The sequence below is a fragment of the Xenopus tropicalis genome, chromosome 4 (genome assembly GCF_000004195.4).
Source record: "Xenopus tropicalis strain Nigerian chromosome 4, UCB_Xtro_10.0, whole genome shotgun sequence".
Lineage (NCBI taxonomy): Eukaryota > Metazoa > Chordata > Amphibia > Anura > Pipidae > Xenopus > Xenopus tropicalis.
Window position 1 is genome coordinate 107,291,877 of NC_030680.2, and position 24,738 is coordinate 107,316,614.

General features: G+C 37.5%; 2 protein-coding genes across 2 annotated transcripts; one reads left to right on the plus strand and one right to left on the minus strand.

The window, feature by feature from the left end:
• Window positions 1–18,889, plus strand: pigc (phosphatidylinositol glycan anchor biosynthesis, class C-like). The gene is given in 4 exon segments (NM_001017125.3): window positions 1–26; window positions 17,118–17,193; window positions 17,343–18,646; window positions 18,707–18,889. A coding segment is annotated over 1 exon segment (969 nt). The 5' UTR covers window positions 1–26; window positions 17,118–17,193; window positions 17,343–17,387; the 3' UTR covers window positions 18,357–18,646; window positions 18,707–18,889.
• LOC105948227 lies at window positions 6,568–24,624 on the minus strand. The gene is made up of 6 exons (XM_031901007.1): window positions 24,435–24,624; window positions 15,588–15,685; window positions 13,748–13,865; window positions 11,373–11,503; window positions 9,767–9,840; window positions 6,568–7,847 (listed from the first exon to the last, which is right to left on the minus strand). The coding sequence occupies exons 1-6, from the start codon at window positions 24,468–24,470 to the stop codon at window positions 7,699–7,701; spliced, it is 606 nt and encodes a 201-aa protein (XP_031756867.1). The 5' UTR covers window positions 24,471–24,624; the 3' UTR covers window positions 6,568–7,698.
• Window positions 24,625–24,738: the final 114 nt, after the last annotated feature.

The window sequence follows — 24,738 nt, forward strand, 5'->3', positions numbered from 1 at the left end:
GCGGAAGCCTGGCTTTAGGAAATCAGGTACCCACTTACTGGCAGCTTTCTTTTGAGTTGGTAGCTACCCACAGGGTCTCTCCATTGTTTTTCCCTACATTGTAACCTGCCTACTGTCACTGCGGTTTGCTATACATTTCATTTTGTTTGTTGCGACAATATTAGCCTTGACATATGGGGTGGGGGGAATATGGCTAGTGCTTCTCTGCGTAGGTGTCCGCACAGAACGGCAGAAAGTAGGTTCCATAAGTCAAAGGCTTGCTACTGTAGTGTGCGGAAAAAAGTACAAAATTGTAGTTTGCAACAGCCCTGCACTTTGTAAGTGAGCTCTTGAATATGTAACTGCTGCCTCCTTTATATACTGTCTCTTAAGTTGCCAGTTGGTAGTCTTGCTCCTTCTCTCTCTCTCTCATCTATATATATATATATATATATATATATATATATATTACAGTCCACAAAATTTTCAGCACACCAAACCCCTAATATAAATCACCTGGGTGCTACCTCCATGTGTCTAATTATCCAAAAATTGGGTGCACACCAGGATATTTTTTAAAGATTAAAACGTTACTTTTATTTAAACATGCTGTTAAAACAGGCCAACGTTTCGGTCTCCTCCTAAGACCATTATCATTATCAAGGGTCTTGGAGCCGGGTTGGAGCTGCAGAGTGCCATTGAGCCCTATGGGAGACTTTCCTTGGGCCAGGTTGGAGCTGCAGAGTGCCATTGAGCCCTATGGGAGACTTTCCTTGGGCCAGGTTGGAGCTGCAGAGTGCCATTGAGCCCTATGGGAGACTTCCCTTGGGCCGGGTTGGAGCTGCAGAGTGCCATTGAGTCCTATGGGAGGCTTCCAAAATCATGCTAAGTCTGAAAGTTTTGCCCGCAGTTTACGAGCGCTCAATACGAAAAAGTCGCGACAAGATACGAGCAAATCGTAACGGCTACGAAAAAGTCGCGACAATTCGTGCAAGTCGTAATGGTTACGAAAAAGTCGCGATAATTTACGAAAAGTCGTAACGGCGACGAAAAAATCGCAAAATGTTCGTTTTCCAATCTGAATTTTTCCCCTTCGGATTCATGGGTTAGTAAATCAGCCCCTATGTTTGAGGCAAGGCTAAAATTTAGCAGTTGCCTTTCATTAGATGGAATTATCCAAGTTACTGTGTAATAGGCAGGTTAATACATTCCTTAGGTCTGTTGTTTTAATGAAGAAACCGTTAAGAAAAAAATAAGAAAAGGAAACCAGTTTCATTTTAGCACTTCCTGTTCCACTAAGAAGCTCCTGTTCAAACCCTGCACCTTAGGGAAGGGAGGGGATTGTATATTTGTTTGAAGGTAAATAAGGATCTCTGAACAAATTGCCCTGTCTATAAAGGAGGGGCTTTTCAAACAGTGCTTTATAATGGAAAAAAATTAGGAGTATATGGCAAAATACATTTTAAAGCAAAACTATACCTCCAGAATGAATACTTAACCAACAGATAGTTTATATTATGTTAATAATATGGGCAGAACTCTGCCCAATAATTGGCTGATGTGGCCTAGCATGTATGTGTGCCTTGGCTTGTTTGTGTGCACCGTTAATACTATGATCCAAGGAGGCGGCCATTACTTCTTAAAATGGTAATTTTCTATTTAGCAGTACCCAATAGCACATATTGCTAAAAAAAAGTATATTTTTATGAAAATGGTTTATTTAGATGAAGCAGGGTTTTACATATGAGTTGTTTTATGCAATATATTTTTATAGAGACCTACATTGTTTGTGGGTATAGTTTTCCTTTAAGCATAAGTTGTTTTTTTTTTTTGTTTTTTTTATTGTGCTCATTTTTTGCCAATGTGTTTTAGACATATATTTTCCTTTTTAAATCTGTGTTTGTCCCTTGAATCTTTTACACTTGAAAAAGACCCTCTGTTTGGTCAGAACAACCCATGTTACTTAATGGATTTGCAGTGTAGTTCCGGCAATGTATATGCATGCTTCCTCCGCAGAAGAATTGTACTGTATATGTCAATGTCAAATGTGTGAACCAACACCTGGTTTCTTCCTACAAAAATTTGATAAGCTGCAGTCCAGAGCAAGATAGTTATTTATTCCCATTAACAAAGGTGCCCGGAATAGTGCCCAGACTAATTATACCACATGGCAAACCTAAAGAAGTCACTTACAATAAATTGTTTACTTTTGAGCTTCATCTGACTGATTTTTTTTTTTTTTTTTTACATTATAAAGAGTCTGAAGTTTTCATAAAGATTAAATTGTATTCTACTTTTCCATTTCGTTATAAAATAAATGTGCCTACTAACATTTAGCAAAATGTCTCTTGATTACTGTTTAGCCTGCTTTGTTTATTAAGTACATAGAACATAACTACCTTTGAAAAAAGCTCAGTGCAACGTGGCAGTGCTGTTATCAGGTGGAGGATTAAAAACACAGGTCATTTTGATCTGCAAATAGAATATTTCCAGGTCAGTAAATCTCTGCCACTACCCCCTGCCTGTCTCACACCAGAGTAAACACAATTCAGAAGAGAAACATATTCCATGAAGCTGTTAAAGCATATGCATTTTGCTCATGGTATTATAAAGGTAGCGTAGGACATTGCTTCTTTTATTTTTACCATATCTTTTGTGTGATCAGAAGAAAGAAATTCCACATTTTCTGTGTTGATTTTCTCTAATATTAGGAGTTAGTTTGACTTTTGTCATTGTGAGATAATGGGATTTCAAATTGGGTAATTTAAATTGCTGACTGTTGCTTTGGGTGACCACACTTGTGCAGATTTGCCCATTGTTATTCAGTGAGCCGGAATTGCACATAGCGCATATTCCACTTCACATAAAAATGTTACATCTTATTATACCAAGTTCTTCTACATGTTAATTCATGAAACTAGCTTTTGTACAAGAAATAGAACAGAGGCTTATAATCTGTTTGCTTGCAGCAGAATTATTTTAGGGCACCCTAAACCTCTTGAGCCCCACAGCTTACAAATGCTGTAGTCAAAAGCACTTCCTATTGGCCCACACTTTGTTGCCTTTATTATTGTCTGAAGCACAATTGCAGTTGCAGCAAAATGTGGCATCACTGCAGTGTGAAGGCTTCTATAAGTACACTCCAGTTTTAAGATGGCCATACATGATCAAATTTTAGTCTTCTTCCAGTGAACATTCGGATATGCATTGTATGTTTAAATGCAACGATCTAAAACTAAAATTCAGACTAAAATTGTAGGATAAAGCCATTGGACAATGTTTTGTATGTGGGAAAGTTGGCTAATCGTATGAAAGTAACTTTCTGGGAATGCATTTTAGGTCCCCCAAGGACACAGATGCACAGATTTTATCTTCATCCAACTTAAATTTTCTAACCTGTCCGATCGACTAAATTACTGATTGCTATGGTATGAAAATTATCAGGACACTAATTCGTAGCCCACACACGGTTTGAAAACCATACGAAAATGCAATGTATGGCTAGCTTAAGATGGGAGCATGTCAGCCTTTGTTTATTTGGAGTGAAAATAATGTACATTTGGCCAATGTAGTAAACAGGATCTATGTAGCTATCAGGTAGTTTATCCATAGATGAATATTGAATCAAGTTCATGACTAAAGTATCCATCTGACTGAGTTGGAGCAGTTATTTGTACCACTAGACTTTGATCGGTGCATTGGTAGATCTGAGAATATGTTCAGTTACTTAACCAAAGCCACGTAGTTAGCTTGTCAGCCTGATGATAAGAAGGATGACAAATGCTTGCCTAAGTTTAATCTCAGATACTAAGATAAACAGAGTGAACTGAAAACAAAGTACATTAATGTGGGAAAATGTTTAACTGTGAGGTAATGGTGATGCCTTAAATGACTGCCAAAAAACGTTTATTCTTTACAGATAATTAGCCACTCACCATTCCAACTGCATTATCCATTTTTGATGTCATACAAGTGTTGGGAAAAAATGCTTGCATATTCATGTGTGTGCTTATACCTTTTGATAAAGCATCCCATTCAAAAACTTTTGTAGAATACTAAGTCGCTTATACAATTCAGTTTGATAATAAAATCATCAAAACTGCATAATAATGGGATAAAAAGCTTGTTATATTCAGCTGTTCAGGACATATAAGTCCCATGACATTAGGGCTTTGGCGTTGGTTTGGCTATAAGAACCACACTGTGGATTAGGATAGTTTTGAATCTAGCAAACAGTGCTGTGATTTTAGCTGAACTGTGCACTGGATTTGGTGCAAATATATCTTTGTGTGTTTAGCCACTGGAATTTCTCTAAACTTTTCTGTTTCCATTAAAGTTTATAATAAATGCACCCAGTATGCTCATGAACTTTTCTTTACTTAAATTGGCCATGATTTTTGATATAACAAGGGCAGCCTACAGATACCCATGTACTATGTATGTTAGTTGGCTCAGAGATCGGGCCTGTTTATAACTCTTTTCTACTATGTCCATTATCTGCTGTTGTGTAACACATTGGCAGATAAGAAACTGTATAGAAGCCACAGCTCTGCTTCTCTACTTTTTTCAATGTTCTGACTGTTGGTACAATAGAAAGGTGGCCATAGCATGTACAGCCTCTTCATAAGCTATCCATCTGTTCATTCTGTGCACTAGTCCATTATCTAGCAGTTATCCAACCTCATCTTGCAGTAAGTATACATGTGTCTTCAATTATTGGATTCATTTCACATGATGTTCTCCTTTTGCTACAAATATATTATCTTTATTTCTACTGCTCACTATTGCCCCATGCTACAGAGTTTTTGCTCTGCCTTATTCTTGACTGATATGCCTGATACTTTGAGGCTGAAACCCTTTTGCTTAAAGGAAAAGTAACGCTAAAAATGTTTAACTAAAAAATCTATTCTACCCTCCCCCAATAATTGCCCTATCCTGAAAACTATGTTATTTATAATGCTTTAGAAGAAAATACCTGTAAAAAACTTGGCTTCCAGTCATGACTCCTTCCTATACAGAAGGAAGGCTAGACTCGATCAGTCGATCGCCGCATAGTTAAACTTCACCCGATACTTTCTCCTGCATGGCCATATCCCCTGAAACTTTCCCAGGCATTGCCATATCGCCTTTGTTGAAATGACTGGAAGCCAAGTTTTTTACAGGTATTTTCTTCTAAAGCATTATAAATAACAAATAGTTTTCGGGATAGGGCAATTATTGGGGGAGGGTAGAATAGATTTTTTAGTTAAACATTTTTAGCGTTACTTTTCCTTGTGTGATTGCAGCACTCTGAATAAGGTTCAAAGATATCTAGATTACTAAATCATCATGGTAAAACACTGTTCTTACGTAAACCAAAAGTGGTAGCTAGGGGGTAGATCACAAACGGAGCTCATTTGTTTAAGGAGCACAATACATTTTCTCAGTTCACCTCAAATGCATTGGGGTTTTTTTTGTTTTTTTTTTTTCCAGATTTTCAGTGAGGTCGCATCTGTCCTAATCAGGCACTACATTCTGCATCAGAGACAAAAAGATTTGCACTGTTTAGTAAACTACAAACAAATAACAACAGCGTATGCCTTATGTGGGAAGGGGTGACAGGCAATGGGCCATTGGTGCACTTACATGGTCTTAAATTGCATATAATTTATCTGACACAACACTGAGCACCTGTTGGTGTGTGATCAAAATACCAAAACTGTTGCTTGCTGTCCAGTCACATTAATATCTGTGCCTCCAACCCAAAATTGCTGATGTTGTCATGCCCACCCTGAGATGACTTTATTGGCAGTGACGATTTGAATGTTTAAAACCCCACTGTCGCCAGTACAATGGCCTGTTTCTGAGTGTAGTCCTGCTGCTGACTTTCTGTTGTTGGACTCTGTCTGTCCTGACCTGTGTCTGAACTTGACCCTGATTCTTTGTTGCCACGCTATTGCAACTGTTAATGGACCGGTTCAGCATGCTTTCCGAGAAGCACACTTTGCCTGCTCTGCCTGTTTCTCCTGTTGTGCAGTGTGTTCTTGGGTCTTTCTAAAACACATGGAATAAATGCATCAGTCATTGAATTGCAAGTGGTCTCTCTTTTGTTTTTTTGGGGGCATTTTTGGCATATGATACTCGGTGTAAGGTACCAGAAGTATCCACTTGCACTTGGTACAAGATATTCCCCCTTAAAAGACCAGTAAGAAAAATTTGAATGTTTTAATTGACATACTATTTTTTTTCTATCCTCTAAATATATTATCTTTAAAACTAAATTTTCAGCCATACAGACAAACAAATATTATATGTAAATTTAGCCCTTTGGTTAATCATCATGGGCCTCTAGCTAAAAAGAGTAGCAAAATACTGGATGTCACAAGTCAGCTTTCCATTGCAAAGTAAGGTAAACTATTAAAACAGTAAGTTATATCCTAGGTACAGCTGCGGGCACTATAATAGCATAATCTGAGGTAACTGTACTACATCTCCAGAAGGGTACTAAACATGAAAGAACAGGTTTCCATACATGAGATGGCAAGGGTTAACTATATTGCATTAAATGCCCTTGTGGTCTAGCAGGTGTAGGACAAACAAGCCACACAATTAGGGTTGGCTCTGGCCAGTATATTACCAGCCTGGCTAGTAAAAATTATGTTTAATGCTAATGTCATTAATAGTGGAAAAAAAATACATACAAGTATAGCAAGGCCAAGGAAAGGCATTTTTTTCCAGAAAAGGTGGCAAATGACGATAAAGAAAAAGGAAACATTGTTAGCTAAACATTTTTTGGAAAAATCACAAGGTATCACAGCTGAGCTGACAAATAGTGGAGAAAGTTACACCAGGGAGAGGGGGAGGATTAATGCAAATAATTTCAATGTGAATGGTACTTCTTGGTTGTTGCAACCACAAGAACCTAACGGTCTTAATGAAGACTATAGCCTGTTGTGTTATTTATGATATGCCTAATTTGCTTTTTTTAGTTTTAGTAAAGGTAAATTGTTTCTGCCCTGGGGTAAGGTAAAACATAACCGAAGTTATATTGTAAGGGCCAGATTTAGTATTGGGTATGGCCATAGTTGAGGTTGCTTTTACTGAAATTATTTGTAGTTGACATTGCCTTTTAGGGCTCTAAAAAACTCCCTGTTCACGGGCGACTAATCTCCCCAGATTGGCATCCCACTGGCGAAAATGTAAATCGCCGGTGGGATGGCATACGCGGCGGAAGTTGCCTCGAGAGGAAACTTGTGCGATTTCCATTATGCGCATTTGAGTTTTCTCAACATTTTTTTCTGTTTTGTACTTTAAATTTGACTACAGTTGGATTCATTAATTGATTCATTTTGAGTGGTTATGTAATGGGTTCTGTAATGTTATGCAGCACCCCTGTCAAACGGAGAATGTCTGACAATAAATACTAGGGTTTTACCCCATGGTTCAGCTATTCTGTGTGCTGGTATCTCAGCATCTTAGGCCATGCTCCAATCAACCACCATTATGCCCCAGCATAGATCTAAACTTTTATTTTTTAAGGGCTGTTAGATAGGATTGAGCATTTTTTTTCCTTTGCATGTTACAGGATTGCATTGCATTCCTTATATAATAAACTACAGGATATTTATATGTACTACAAAAATCTTGCAGCTATAGTTCAGCAAGCTCCCCATGACTACAGTCAGAGCATCCTATCTTGCATCCTTATAAGTATCATTATTGTGTTTCATCTCAATTTATTTACATGTGAGGCCCAGAGAGAGAAGCAAGGGATGTATAATGTGGAGTCTCTGCAGTCCTCGAGCCTAGAATGTAAATGAATGGTTCTCCAAACAAGTGCTGCTGTAGCATGGTCAGGCCATGTAAAGCTGGATTAGCCTGGATTCGCTCTGCAAGGAAGAAAGAGGAGCTCTGTTATGTAAACATATAGCTGTAGGACTGGTGTATTGGCATATCTTAATGTATCTGCAAACTAGTGCAAACATATTAGTACATTCTGCAAAGGCAAAGCAGGGGAAAGTGGAGTAACTTTATTTTAAATGTATATTACTTCCCCCAACTAAATATTGAATGTGCCTCATTGCCTGTGAGGAGAATTACAAAAGTGAGTAATGTTGGAAGGACTACAATGCCTACAATGGTTTTTATCTTTCAAGCAATGTTTTGAATGGTAGAAATGACCCCACCTTGTCTCTGCCCTACTGCTCATTACACTGACAGTTTGGCAATGAGACATACAGTATTCTATAAACCTATTTCTGCTTAAGGCCAGTAATAGACTATTTCCACGCAAGATGTTTTAGTGGCTGATAGTACTTTCACCACCTACCACACATTAAAGAGGTGGTTCACCTTTAAATTAACTTATAAGTATAATGTAAAGAGTAATATTCCAAGACAATTTGCAATTGGTCTTTGTTTTTTTATTATTTGTAGTTTTTTAAATATTTAGCTTTAAATGTAGCAGCTCTCCAGTTTGGAATTTCAGCAGCTATCTGGTTACTAGGGTCCCATTTACCCTAACAACCAGGCACTAATTTAAATAACAGACTGGAATATGAATAGAAGAGGGCCTTAAAAGGTAAGTAATAAAAACTGTAAATGGTAACAATAAAATTGTAGCCGCACAGATAAATAGTTTTTTGGCTTCTGTGGTCAAAAAGCTGTAAAGAGGCAGAAGAAGGCAAATAATTAAACTATAAAACAAAAAAAAGAAAAATGAAGACCAATTGAAAAAAATTGCTTAGAATTGTCTATTCTATATCATACTAAAAGTTAACTTTAAGGTGAACAATCCTTTTAAATACAAAACATTAAAAGCCCATAACTCGCAAAGTAAAAAAAAAATCATACCTGAGCCAAGCAAAGAGAACTCAGCATGTCCTATTTGGAGCTATTAGCATGAGAGTATTTATACTTTTAAAGGGATAATGTTATGATAAATATATCATAACATTGTCATTGCATGTACTTTATAATGTTGCCATAAAAGTACGTCCTGATGCTTTTATATTGCCTATCTGATCCCCCATTTTCCTCTACGAGGGGGCTGCCGTATTTGTGTATTTACCCAATGCTTTTATATTACCTGTCTGATTCCCCATGTTCCCCTATAAGGGGGCTGCCATATTTGTCCAGCAGGAGGCCGTTAGCATTAGAAGCTATAACTGACAGGCTGAGAAGGGACAGTCAGGTTGGCAAAACAGTCAGGTTTAGGAACTTCAAGTAACAATTATTTACAAAAGCAAATCTCTCAGCGAAAATCAATCAACATGACCTATAGGCAACTTTTTATGTACATTCATATTTTGAGGAGTCATTTTTTAGTGTCAGTATCACTTTAATGCCTTTTGGGATGCAGCCATAGTCATTACTAAAATTCAAAAAAGTAAATGCTGCAGCTGCTATTGGATACTAGAGCTAGAGCAAACTTTGCACCTGTATTTGTTGTCATGCTCAGCCACATATATTTGTTGTCTGAACAAGCTGAATCAGTTGTGTTCAGTGAAGCCTCAGATTATGCATATATAAATACAAATTAACCCAAGATGGCAATAAAACTAAATGTATTTTCAAGATGGTAGTCTGCCAAAGTATGCCTTAAGACTTGAGCTACAAGAACGTATCATTTACTTTTCTATCCACTGATGCAATTATTTATTCAGCTTTAAAATATGTAAATTGCGGTGTTCTAAACAGGCACAGTCACCTCAGCTGCTGGAAGTTGTAGTTCTGTAATAGCCTTGTTCTTGAAGTTTGCAATTGCAGTTTGTAGGATATTTTATTGTTAAAGTGTTCAATAACATACCTGGCAGCATCCCCTGGCAGGTGTGCCAATGCCTTGTTTGACTATAGGAATGCACTGGCAGCAGAGGCTTCATTCTAAAAGAAACAGAACATTAAAGAAAATATATTTCTCACAGCAGATTAAGATCCACTCATTAGGAGAGGTCTCAAATAAGGCAGATGTATGGTTTGGTGAAACCGTTTGGACTGTATGCTTGATATTGGCCAAACTGAACTTGACCTTGTATGGCCACTTACAATAACTGAACAGCATTGACCAACAACAGTCCTAGAGGGTTTATGGCTGATATTGGGTGACTATTTATAAAAAAAAAAAATGTGCAAAACATGAGGCATCTTAACTTGAATACATGTGTAAAATGGATTCCTGGCATTTCTGACTACACATGCAAGAGCAAGCTACAGTGGATTTTGCATATTTATTTGTTTTTATCTGCCTTTTATGACTGTCCTAAATCTTGTCATTTAAAATACAAAGGCCATTAAAGTAACCTTGTAAAAATGTTTCCGTAGCTGGGTGCAATGCATGTGGTAGGTCTGTGTGGAAATATATGCTGGACTTCGATACTCTATACTTTAACATAGAGTTTGGATTTATGAATTTGCTTCCAAGCAGACACACTGTGAGCTAAATATATACTGACATTTGCACTTGCTTTATGAAGCGCTGCATTGATTCTTCAGAAAAGAAGCTAGTGTTACCTGAGAGAGCCCTGGCACCCAGCACAAGCTATCATAGACTGACTTGCACAAGGCTTTCAAAGATTCAATAATGTAATAGCTGTGCTGAATAATATTTTTTGCCAGCTGTAAAATGTTGCATAATATACAGCACAAACTACCCGGCTCTGTGGTGTTTACTTTTAGTTATTTATGGCTCACTGGTTTAGACTGCAAGCTGTAATAGTGGGTACTGATTATGGGTTTAATGTGTTTTAATTGTACTGAAAAGCCCTTAGCTTCAGTTTGCCTGAGATGAGAGCATACAAAGTGACACCCATTGGGGTATCCATGCTTAGTGGCATCATGGATGTAGTGTCATCCCCTTAAATGACATAGCAGATTTGGCCATGGCCAGTGACTTCTTATAAAGACCGAGGTGGCTGACAAACATCACATTCACATTTCACTGTGTCTGGATGTAAAAAGAAAAAAATGATCTGTAAACTTAACTTCAACCCAAACATGAATTTCATTAGCAGATTTGGATTTTGTATAATCTTCTGGATTATCATCTGTTGACTTCATGTGCCTAATTCTTTAAGGCCTAGGGCACATCTGCAGTGATTCTGAACAGTATTATTTGATGTAATATGATCCAACTGACTTGGATTAGAATTGCATTTAATAATGTCCCATGACACTCACAAATTAGGACCCGTCTGGTCATATGTAGTTACTCTAACCAGCTCTGTGAGTCTTATAGACCATGTACAGACAGGACCATTAACAGAAGTAATAATTATAGTAGCTAAGAATACACACAATATTACCTATACTTACACAGGATCATTATGTAATTTCTTAAAGCTGCTGATTAACAAACCACAAAAAAATGCTTGATCTGAATTCTTCCACATTAGAAAGTGCACAAAATGAGGACTCACCGTGCTTTTTTTAAACTTCCGTGCTGGGATTGATGGACTTCTTCACACTGGCTATGCCAATTAGCTCTCATCTCCCTTGGTACATTTTGTGGATAAGATCCAGATTGTAATTGCAAATCACGAGGAAAATGCTAATACACAACAAATAAAAGAATAAGGCTTTGGCTGGCTTTCTAGTTTGCAACACCAAAGGAAATTACTCATCCTCAGGCTAATGTCCTTGATGAACAAGATACAAAGATAAGGTATAAGCTGAAAGCCATTGACTCAACAGGCAGCCTTTCACCTACTTACTAACAGCTGCTCTTGAGCCAAAGGCCCGTAAAGATATGGGTTGTATAGCTACTGTAACAGTAACTCTTAAAGAGACCCGACTGTGTTTAAAATATTAACATCCATTAAGTACTAATGCCTACTATTTATCCAACTAAATATATCTTAATTTGTGCTATGTGGAAACTGTTTTGGGTTGTTTTTTTCTGTACAGTAGTATTGCCCTGTTGGTGATATGGCAGATACACTTATCTGTTCAGAAGGGTAAATGCTCTAGTTGTTTTTTTTTTTCTTTCTTTTCCTCACTTTATTTTTCAACTTTACTTTTTCTTTTCCTCACTAAACACTTGATATTTGTAAACAAAAATAATTGGAATCATATATCAGAATAATTGGTATCAGTCTTTAGGGCGAAGACCCACAGAGCTACTTGTTGTGGCTACAAAAATAGACAATGCTGATAATTGTCGGTAAATTATTTTCTGGCATTTTGTAGCTACGTCTTAGCCCTTAGTGTTACTGAGCTGCCATTTAGTTCAATACTGCTTTTAAAGGGACCAACAGGTATTCTTTTGAAATAATACATTACAAATAATGACTTTTTGTAATTTTAATTTCTTTTTTTTTTTTTTTGTTTCTTCTATTGTGGTTTCTAGTATTTAGCCAGATTGTTCATTATTGAACAGTGTAATCCATTAGTTAAAGGGGTGGTTCACCTTCAGGTTAATTTATACTGCCTATTCTTAGCAACTTTTTTTTTTATATATTCTTTATTTTTCATTTTTAACAGGGTAGGGGATAGGGGTACAGAAAAAAAGGGGGAGAGGGGTGGGAGGCATGAAAAAGGAGAACATGTTATACATGCAGGTTCAGGTTTCCTAGGCTAACAACAAGTTCTTGCTACTTTGTTAATTTACAAGTTGTGTCAGGCAGAATACTGCTTCAAAGTTGTATTTTCTGAAAAATATTTTCCAGAAAATATTTTAACATCTATAGTGGAGAGAGAGGGGTGTCACAGCTTGTTATTAAGATAGGACTTTATTGACATGTATGTGTTTGTTTATTTATTAACCCAGTTTGTTTAGGTATTCTATCCAGGGGTTCCAAATTTTGCGGTAAGTATTGCTGTTGTTGTGTATTAAGTATGATATTTCTTCTAATTTTCTTATATCTTCAATCTTAGCAACTTTTTAATCAGTCTTATTAATCTTTAATTTTTTTGGTTTTTGAATAATTTGTTTTGCTGTTCTGATTCTTTCCAGGTTTTGGCAGCAAAAAACTATTGCTCTGTGTGACTACAAAATTTTATTGTTGCTTTTTATTACTTATCTTTGTATTAAGGCCTTCTCTTATTCATATTTCTGTCTCTCTTTCAAACCACTGCCTGGTTGCTAGGTTAAATTGGTCCCTAGCAACCAGATAGCTGCTGAAATTCCAAACTGGAGAGCTGTTGAACAAAAAGCTAAATAATTTAAATAAATAAATAAAAATTGAAGATCAATTGCCAATTGTCTCATAATAACACTGGCTACATTATACTAAAAGTTAGATTAAAGGTGAACTACCCCTTTAATGCATTGCTCAGGAAATAATGCGTGAGCCTCTATTAAGCATGCTCCCTAGGCTCAAGTCAGTTACAGAGCATGTTACAATTTGATCCACTAGTTGTAGACATTTCTGTGATGCTTCTGAAAAAAATGTATTAATCCAGGTATCAAATGCTAACTGTTTAGAAAGTCGCCTAGCCTACAGAGTTTAAATTGGAAGGAGTTTTAGAAACGCTGTAAAAATAGAAAATACAAAAAAACTAAAACACCTATTACATGTGGCATACTTGTTGTTCTGTGAAGTGGATCTGTCCTCATTTTTTTTATAAGGAATTCTGTATGTGAGAAAGTTTCTAGACGAGAAATAGTTGGATAATTTAATCAATGAATTAATGAATGAATTCATTGGAAGCAGCTGGATCCATCTTACAAATATTATTATTATTATTATTATTATTATTACTGGTATTTTGGATGCTTAAGGGGTGATTTAGTTAAAAATAGCATTGATTTTCTGGGTTTGGACAGAGGCAGTATTCTTTAATTCCCACTTACATGTTGTACTTGGCTGGGCAGGCAGAGGGACCTCACCAAGAGTTCTTTCTGCAGACTGGAACTTAACACTTCTGCTCCTTCATCCTTGCACGCTTGTTTAAGGAGTGTGGGACGTAACCTACAAACACATTGAACATATTTAGATATATTTTTCATCTTTCCTTTACCTACTCCTATCCTGTGCATTATTAACTATAAAGGTCACAGGGGTCTGCAACCACAAATATAAAGTGGAATTATATCTGTGTGTACCAACTAAATCTAGAGAGGAGAAAATCTCCTTTTCCCAGATAAGACAATTCTATTAAATTTTAGTCTGTGTAACAATTAATGGAATCCATATATGTACGACTGACCCAGATTCTGAATTCTCCATGAAACATTCAGACTGACCAAGACGGCAGCTTATTGGCATGTGTATGGGACCCTCAGGAGGGCCTAGCAGACTGATATCTGGCAGAATATTAGGCAGATGTCAATTCAACAAGTTTAAAAATCCCTTTAGGATGAGGGCCGCATCAGCTTGTTGATGTGCTCCATACCCTAATGACCTGTATGCTGTCCTTGTGATCCAGTCATTTGGCCAGAGGGCTAAACAATAGGTTCAGCCTGATAATGCCCACCTCAGGGTGATTGACCTTGGATGAACACAGGCTTTTCAGGTAGAATTTATTTTTTTGTATTTTTCTTTTAATAATAAAATAATATAGTAATAATAGTATATTAGAACTGGCCCCAAATCAATGTTTGTACTTGCTAATTCATTTCAATGCTAGTCTACAGCGTTTTAGAGCCAACAATTCTGTGTAGTTAAACTAATCAGAACTATTTTGTTAAATTAAAGTTCAAAGTTCCCCTTTCACCCCCTCCCTCCTATAACCCTCACTGCCCAGTGACCGCCTGATGCTGCTAATTGCTCAGACACTGAAAGAGCTGATGCCAGCAGCTGGTGAGTTGGTGAGCTGCATTTTAATATAAAGTAGAGGGATTATTTCAACTAAAGAGCCAAATGCAGTCTGCTTTGCAAAATTATAAGTGATGCTGCCAGATGTGAGTTGCATGTATTCATGGACTCTAAGATTAAAAACCATGTTCATCTGTAATTTGCAGCCTTTAAAACTGACAGGGCAGATAAAAATACATGTTGCTGGCAACATTACTGACAGGCAACAATGACTGTGCCACCCCTTCACCCATTCCTAACAATGACTGCTCTACTGACTTCTCAGTAGCTCTTGAAAACTTATTCTGTAAACAAAACCATGAAACTTTGTATATCTACATACTGTATGTTTTGGTGGGTTCTGCCATGCTGCTTTGCTCAAGATGGGCCATCTAGACTCCTGCAAACACTTGCTTGTCCTCCAGGCATACAGATATTGTATTGCTATGTTGAATATGCTAAAGAACATAATTCCCCTTAATATACACCGTACAAAGAAACAATAAAGACTGGCTTTTGATTACCACAACACAGATTTTCTAGGGGTGGGAAACAACTCCAGGGTTTGATCACTGCTATACCATGTGTTCACATGTAAAAATATTTGATGCTTATAAAGAGGTTTGAGCAGTAGAGCAAAACAAATAGCAGTGTTCTGAATCTGACCTGGTAGAGTATGTAGTCAGGCAGGTTAATACAGAATCCAACAAATAAGCACTGTAGTCTGATCCAGAGGTACAGTTACGTAGGGGCCTGAATTAGGCTCCCCCTTGAGCTATGGGTCTCACTTTTAGGTTATACTGTGTGTTTGTAATCATCATATACACCATCTCGATAAGGATATTTTCTATATCATTGAAAAGCATTTCTTTGTCTAGTTACTTATGCAAATGTTACCTTTTCCTCTGCTGGAAGTGGAAGTTGGGGTTGCTTTGTCTGTTGGGTTGTCCATAGGGTTCTGGTCTTGGTATCCGGTCAATCGTTAAAATGGCCACCTGGGAAAAAACTATGACATATAAGGTAAAGTATAATAGCATTTGAGTCCTACATACCCGCAGGCTTTGTCTAACTAGAGCGCAGTAAGTAATAGATGCTGTAGTTAACTTTGTTGTTAACTTTGCCCTAGAACCTTGTCCACTGTATTGTGCTCATATTTTGCTTTACCCATTGTACAACTGCATATAGTGCTGTAACTAGAACTTACTAGGCCCTTTAGGAAAAAAAAACACCCCCCCCCCCCCCCACACTTTGGAAATACGTTTACATCTTTCATGGACATATATTAGAACTGCTTATTTGTCAGCACAATCGTGCAGCTTAGGGATTTGCTGTTTAAAATGGGCATTTGCAGCATTCAGATAAACCCTGTAAGTACTGCCTCCTCAAGATTTGTGTTACTTGCAGGGCTCCCTTGCATCTATGTGCATTGTATTTTGCATTTTTGCACAAATAAAAGATTTAGAGTAGGCTGAAAGAAAGCATTGGCACTACATGCAAAGAGCATGCATGGGACCTTTGTGAATATCATCCAAGTGGCCTTTTTTGCATCCATTTTAGCGCTTTGCAGTTATGCTTGTATTTGTATGCGTGAGCCTTGTATTGTTTTAAAATATTTATTCACTGGGAAAATTTCTTTGAAATCTTTAGAACTGCGCAGCAAAATAAAAACTTGTTTCGTTTGAACTTTAGGGAAAGGCAGCAGAACCAGTTTTTTTTTATCTGCATGGCTGCATTCCTTTTAGAGAATTATATTGTTGCTGTGGGGCAAAGTACCCTGTTCCTATAATATAGGTTAGGTGGTGTATCACTACAAGTTTATGTAAATAAGTATGCTTAGAATCCCTGTATTCATGGTATATTGGGCATTCATAATCTGTTTCAGCAAGCTTTTAGGCAGTATTTCCCAAAAGACCATTTTTTCCCAGCATACGCCTCTCTGTCCTGTGTTTAGATTTCTTTCACAGTGCCCACAATACAGTACCCAGTCACATTTGCTTAATGGAATCTCTAAAGGCCAAGGTAATTATACCAGCCCTATGAACAGTGATTTTTATACAAATATCGAGCATAGGGCTGCATATACATGTCTAGGAGGGGCACAGTCCTTTTTTAAAACTTCTTTGCTTGTGGTTTGTATAATGTTACTTATATCATGTGCATCCAACCTTTTAGGGACTGAAACTCTGGATTCATATTTTGTAAAAAAAAACATTTTACAAGTCACAAGCCACTCTATCTTTAGCAAACTGCCTTTCAGGATTCCTGAGGGTGTACAACCCAGAATTAAAATGTTCACCAGCTACTGCTTTTTGTTGGTGTGGAACATTGTATTTACATATACACTTTGCTTTAATAAGACAATATTTAAGCATCATGATAGCCAAATTACTTCTGTACAGTGACTGAAATTTCTCTCTTTTGGGACAGGTATACAATACATGAAGTCAGAAAGCATTCGCAGAAGCGGAGCTACAAGTCTTCTCTTACAGACTGGCTACTACAGGTACTTTTGCAACGACTGTGATCAGAGAGGGTTTAGCTTGGACATTTTGTTCATTTAAAGCATGCTCCTTAATGGGGAGACAAAATGGACTAACTTGTTATTTTGTGCCTCAGAAATTCTGATAAGGACTCTACATTATCCTTTTCCAGGTAAATGTCTGGTTTTACAGTGAGAGCATCTTGTAAAGAAGTGGAATGAGCCCAGTGCTGCAAAGCCCGGTACTGCAGAGCCCTGGTGCAGACCATTACTCCAGTCTGTCATGGGGAGCTGGAAATCCTCCTTCAGGTTCAGTTGGCTCCCCACCTATCTGGAAAAAGGTGTTATATGAGCATCAGCCTTTTCCTGATAATTATGTGGATGACCGCTTCCTGGAAGAACTGAGGAAGAATATTTATGTACGTCGGTATCACTACTGGGCAGTGGTGTTTGAAGCTGGAGTAGTAATCCAGCAGCTCTGCAGTGTTTGTGTCTTCTCTGTAATATGGTGGTACATGGACCAGGATTTGCTGTCTCCGCAGAAGCTGTGTGGAGTTGGCTTGGCTCTCACACTCCTTGGCTACTTATTATTTGATGCTGTAGACCAAGGTGAAGGAAGAAGAGACAGTGGAAGAACTCACTGGGCTGATCTGAAGAGTGCACTTGTATTTGTAGCATTTACTTATGGGTTTTCTCCAGTGCTTAAGACACTGACAGAATCTATTAGCACTGATACAATTTATGCCATGTCAGTCCTTATGCTTCTTGGACACCTGGTTTTCTTTGACTATGGAGCCAATGCAGCTGTAGTTTCTAGTACTCTTTCCATAAACATGGCCATTTTTGCTTCTGTTTGCCTTGCCTCACGACTTCCAAGGTCCCTTCATGCTTTTGCTATGGTCACCTTTGCCATCCAGATTTTTGCTTTATGGCCGAGCTTGCAAAGAAAACTTAGGGCTAACACTCCATGGACATACATAAGTGTAACCTTTTTCTTTGCCATTTTTGCCATGGCAGGACTGCTAAGCATTTCAAGCGTGGGTGCTCTGCTGTTTTTTCTTCTCCTCCTCTCGGTGGCATTTTTGTGTCCATACTGTCTAATTCGGCTGCAGCTTTTTAAAGACAATATTCATGGCCCATGGGATGAAGCAGAAATTAAAGAAGATCTTTCTCGCTTCCTTGATTAGATATGTTTAAAGGCACAAATAAATATGACACACTTCTGACAGCATAGTAACTAAGAATAAAGGGAAGATTTTCTGTTTTAAACAATATTAGGCAGTAGAGTTTTTAATTTTATATTTATGGGGTTGGTCTGTTATTTGCTATTTAGTTATTCATGCCTGAGAACATGCAGCCATGTTACATACATCTCATATATGACTGTGATATAATGTTTATACACTGTAAAAGACTTGGCTTTTCTCTTTTTTTTTTATATATATATATATATATATATATATATATATATATATATATATATATATATATAATATATATATAATATAATATAATATATATATATATATATATATAATTTCAAGTTAATTCAATTCCAATATGGCAAAAAGACTTTTTCAAAAAGATTCATGTTTAACCGCTATACTCGCCTATTTTCCACCTGTAGCTTGGATGTGGCAAGACAAATTCCCCAGGTCTATGGCCATAAAAGTGATTGCACAGTTCTGATTTTAATAAAAAAAAAATTATGCTAAAAAAACGATTTTGGAATATGGGTTTTTAGTTTTGAATTGTATATTTAAAGGGCATTTTATCCCTTGATAAATGCAACCCTTTTGATATATGGGCATGTATGTTTGAAATGAAAAAGGATGCACATCAAATGTAGGTTCTTGGGCATTTGTGGTTGTCATGCTTGGTTGACAGTAATACCTCTGCAAACTTGAAATATTTATTTAAAAAGATATGTAGCATGTGTACAGTAATTTACAACCACAGAACCTGCCATGGCTACAAGGTATATTTATTCTTTTTACAATCACTGTTGTTTATTTTAAATTGTGCATTTGTTCTCTGTATGCATTAGTAAAATCCTTACTACAAACATAGATAATGTGAACCTGTTTTGATAAATATTACAAATCACCTTGGAGTCCTGGGCCTCATATAATGACACTCAGCATGCATCTATAGTATATAATAGTTTATTTACAGAACTGCTTGGTGGGTTTTTATGTCGGATACAGTACATTACTTACTGGACCATTGTAAACATTAAGCTAAATTAATTTAGGTCTGCATAAGAAAATGAAATGTAAATGAAGGCAAAATGTAAAATCTTTGTTCAATATTTCAGGTTCAAGGGGAGTAGCTTTGTAAGTTTTAGTAGAAACCAAAGTTATTATTAGCTTTTTACTTTAGTTTAGTTTGGAATTTTCAGCTGCCGTCTTGTTGCTAGGGTCTGGCTTACCTTAGAAACCAGGCAGTGGTTTAAATGAGAGACTGAAATATAAATAGGAGAGTGACTGAATAGAAAAATAAGTATTAAAAAGTAACAATAAAACTTGGCCTCACAAAGAAATAGATTTTTGACTGCCGGGGTCAGTGTTGCCCATTTGAAAGCTGGAAAGATGCAGAAGAGGAAGGCAAATAATTCAAAAACTATAATTTATAACATACTAAAAGTTTAGTTAAAAGTGAACCACCCCTTTAAATGAATAAACATGTTGCTTTATTTCCAGTCCATAAGATTCCTGAATGTATATTTAATACTTTTTAATTGCCCTTGTATTTGTACTTTGTTTTCGTCATTTTGTGTGTTTGTGTGTCTTTCCTGCTTCCATATGGACTAAGTTTCCAGTAGTAAAACAGATTTTATTTTGTTGTTCCATTGTTATGCAGAGATCCTCCAGACTAGCAGATAATCCATATGGGTACCACTTTCTCTGAGTTTGGTCTAAGATGGCAAAGCAGGCTTTATTTTTGTTCAAATCTATATGATAGAAAGGGACCAGAGTGCTGCAGCCAATGTTGCTCTCAGAAGGAAAGCACTTTGTTTTTCTCTGTTATGTTTGCCTTTCTCTGGGAAATGGTCTTACCCCTGGAAACAAATACAGGTAGGTAAACACATAAAGCAAATGTATATTTGTCAGCTCTTTGTGCTCTGCTTTATGCACTTTTCCCCTTAATGCACTGTAGAATCCGTGTCACAAATATCCATAACTGGGCACTATACATTTCTTGTTTTTCATTACGAACATAACTGAAATGCACCATTTCTGAACATCACTTGCTGTAGCTTAAGGGCAAAGTCACACTTGGGGGCACATTTACTAACCCACGAACGGGGCGAATGCGTCCGATTGCGTTTTTTTTCGTAATGATCGGTATTTTGCGATTTTTTTCGGAAATTATCGTGACTTTTTCGTTACCAATACGATTTTTGCGAAAAAACGCGAGTTTTTCGTAGCCATTCCGAAAGTTGCGCAAAGTCGCGATTTTTTCGTAGCGTTAAAACTTGCGCGAAAAGTCGCAATTTTTTCGTAGAGTTAAAACTTGCGCAAAACGTCGCGCCTTTTAAGTTTTAACGCTACCAAAAAGGCGCGACTTTTCGCGCAAGTTTTAACGCTACGAAAAAATCGCGACTTTGCGCAACTTTCGTAATGGCTACGAAAAACTCGCGTTTTTTCGCAAAAATCGTAAAGAGGCCGAAAAATCGCAAAAAATACGAAAAAGTCGCAAAATATTCGTTTTCCAATCGGAATTTTTCCAATTCGGATTCGAATTTGTGTCTTAGTAAATCAGCCCCTTGGTGTATGGTCTGCTTCTCTCAGTCTGCATTTTATAGGCAGGTGAAGAGAAGCGTATCTGCAGCTCTATTTAGCTGTACTTGAGCTTATGCCCAAAAAGGGGGTATATATTGCCTTTAAAGGATCTGACATCACTGCAGAACTTTAGGTAAAATATATACAAATCCATTAAAGGGCACGTAAAGCTTACATTTGCCTACATTGTATATCAGTTGGGTATGTCTCCCCCACCCAAATGGCATAATTTGTACTGCATATATCCCCTCCGCTTGTAGCACCATCACATTTTCCTAAAGCAAATAGCAGCTTCATCCGGTGGCCATTTTTCCTCTGATGCATGATCAGATACATTTAAATCTGAAAACAGCACACACACACAGACCCTTATTCAGCATACATTTCATCAAGAATACAGGCTCACACAGGCACAACTGTCTTTGCTAAAAGTTCTGCTTTGTTTGAGCTGAGCTCAGGAGAGTTGGTTGGGAGAAACAAAATTGAGTGTTTCTATGGGAACCAGCAATGCCATTTCTTCACTGGCTGCTAGACTGGAGGGCGTGTTTAGTAATCTGAGCTTAGAACAACTGAGCATGCCCACAAGCCAACAGCCAAAGCAAATTCCTGAGGGAGGGGGCCGAGTGGGTTACAGGAGGAGAAGGAAATCTAAGTGATTAAGGGGATGTTGCAGACTTACTATTAACCTCTGGACAACCAGTGTGGCAGGTATTGAAAGATTTCAAAGAGGCTGTTCACTGATTACATTTTTTGGGTGAGGGGGGGGGGGGGTTACAGTCCTAAGTGCAATTAAACAGTATCCACATTGCCAGAAAAATGGAGGGTTGCTTGACTTTTACAAACAGTAATATTTTTCTCACCAACATTGGGCTACTTATTATGAAAGTTAATATCTAGAATATATTCAAATTAGTAATGGGTCAGAATAAAGTGATCAAACCCTGGAATTGGAAATGAAGCAGGAAAGTCCCAGTCCATAACCCCCTGCATACTTAGTACACCTAAACTGGGCTGCTCTAACTACAATAAAAATGCAGGTCCCATGGTAGAAAACACATTATCACTGAAAATCAGAAGTAACAGCAGATTATTTGCAACATTCATATCCATACCTCATTTTATTTACCCCTACCATGTGTGATATCAGTCATGCTAATGGCATATTTACTAAATGGTAAAAGAGAGGTTGACAGAGGGAATTTTCACTGCTTTCTATTAATTTGTATAGGATTTTTAAAGATATTAATATCAATGGACCCTTTGATCAATATTCCATACAAATTAATAGAGAGCAGTGGAAAGTACCTGTGCTCTGTTTCACCTTTTGCAGTTCCAATACCCTATCAGCCTGTTATCAGTGGGAAATGTTGACAGGGGGATAGGGGCATTTGGAGTGCTGTTGCTTTTGGTACAAGTAAAGGGGAAGTAAAAAAATGAAAGTAAAGGGATGGCCGAACACACTGTTTGCAATAAGCTTTCATTTCAGCCAAAGGCAACACTAATCCCTGTCTCATTGACTAGCGGTTCTCACTTCAGAGGCTTCAGATTGTGCAGAACTGTCTTTCTTTTCAACTGAAACTCTGTCAACAGACGCTAAACACGGCTGCCGGTTCTGTTTGCACAACAATCTGAGTGTACCTACTGTGTTCGTTTTTTTTTTTTTTTCTTAGAAAACTGTATTTAATCCTTGTCATTTTTTTTTTTTAATTTTGAGACACTGTTAGTAAATGATTCCCTAACACCAGCATGTATAAACAGATATTTCATCTAATTTGGTCTGCTAATTACACCTGGTTTGGGATCACTCCTATATGTTTTAAACATAATTTGGAGCACCAGTCCTTAAGGATACTAAAATTAAAGCATTAAAGGAGAACTAAGGCCGGAGTAGTAACAAGTTCCCCCTCCAAAGCCCTCTTTCCCAGTCCTATCCGCACCACTGGGAATCCAATAATACTGTTTGCTCTACATTGTGTTGAAAAGCGAACACAGTGGGGTTAGAGTGCATCATATTACCAGGCCCTTCTCTTCTCTGAGATCCCTAACTTAGAGCATGCACAGTTAAAGCCCAGGTCCAGATCAGCTTTAATTTCTCATGTTCCTGCCAGAGGAAAAAAAAAAGTGGACCTCAGGCTGGTTTTGTGATTGGTGTGAATTTATGCTAGCTTAGTTACCATAAAGTGCGGGTACTGTCTAATTATTACAGAGATAAAGCTATTAAAGAGATAAAGATAAAATTGGGAACAAATGGGAAATGTAAATGCCATATTTCAAAACATTCTGGATAATAGATCCTATATCTGTATCTGTACTTCCTTTTTTTCCCATTTTACATTGCAACCTACTGGCCAGCAAGTGATACAGGTTTATCAGCAAGGAGATGTTTTTACGCTGTTTTGTTTAAGAAACAACATTTGCACCAACTTACCTCCAAAAATGAATTACCTGCAATTTTGTCAACATAGTGGCTTTGTATTGTGGGGTTGGTGACCCTTTAAAGCCAGTTATTGATTTAACAAGGACTGTTTTTCTTGAAACAAGATATTCCGATTCCCCTTAATTCCCCAAACTGCTTTGAAAGCAACTGCTTCATTTGACTGTTCATTGAAATGTTGGGGAAGTGGTGTGAACTCGCCCATGTAGCGACTACCTAATCCCTATCACAATGAGCTGTGTATTTATAGGAAATCCTCTATACAAGCTGAACATATTTTATCTGTGTTGGTGAGATGGGAACTGTACAAGCCTGATTTATTTTGGAAAGGAGCTTACAGAGACGCACACTGTTTCAGCTGCAAAGATAAGAATACGTTTTTGTGCTAAATAATATCAGGCTGTTTTGGCATTTTAGGAATGAAGGACCATTTGCTGATTCTGCTGATTGCAATGGCATTGAGAATACCCAAGCACTCCAATGTGTGAAATATGTTCTGAATAATAAAACCCCCTTTATAGGAGGGTCATGGCCATGTTTAGTTAGAGGATTATGCAGGGTCAATGGGAAAGTTTGCCTTAGATCCAGAGCAGCCAATCAGATGTTTTCTTGCATTAGTCCAAGAGCATGAAAATGCTAACTGCTGAGTAGTTGCTGTTTGTAAGAGGAGTCATTTCAGGATGCAGTACAGGAGCCCCTTGTGTGCTGCCCTTACTGACGCCTAGAAATGGATATTCAGGTATGGGATCTATTCTCTGGGGTAATTTTATTATTCCAAGGACTGTGCTATAGTGGCTATAATATATAGTTAAAAATGCAAAACCCAGTAATCATTTTGCCATCAACATCAAATTATATTAATGTACATGGTCCTGTTTTATCATTAAAGAAAAAAAAATCTAAAATAAGAATTTTTTTATTTAAAAGAAAAAAGTTTCCATATTTTGGAGCTCTCCGGATAATGGGTTTCCATATAAAAGTGTCCATACTACACTGTAAGCTTTCTGTTTTGCTTTCAGTGCCACAGTGTGGCTACGTTTTCTTACCTTTGTGGCACTTGCAGATGAATGGACCGCAGCCATGAGAGTATCGTTCCTATGCAAGAACCTGTACAAAAGGTTGTTGTGTTTGGCTCAGTGCTGCTCAGAGAGACGGGAAGGTCACTATGCTCAGGGCAGTCCCTCCCACCACAGGATTAATATTACAGCAAAAGATCAGAAGGAAATAGTCAGGAGTGACAGCTGCACACAATGGGACACACAGGGGAAGTAGCAAGAGCCAAGAATGACAGGTCAAGACTCTATAATGACAGGTTGCTATAGCTAGCCTTAGCATAAAACAATGACATGC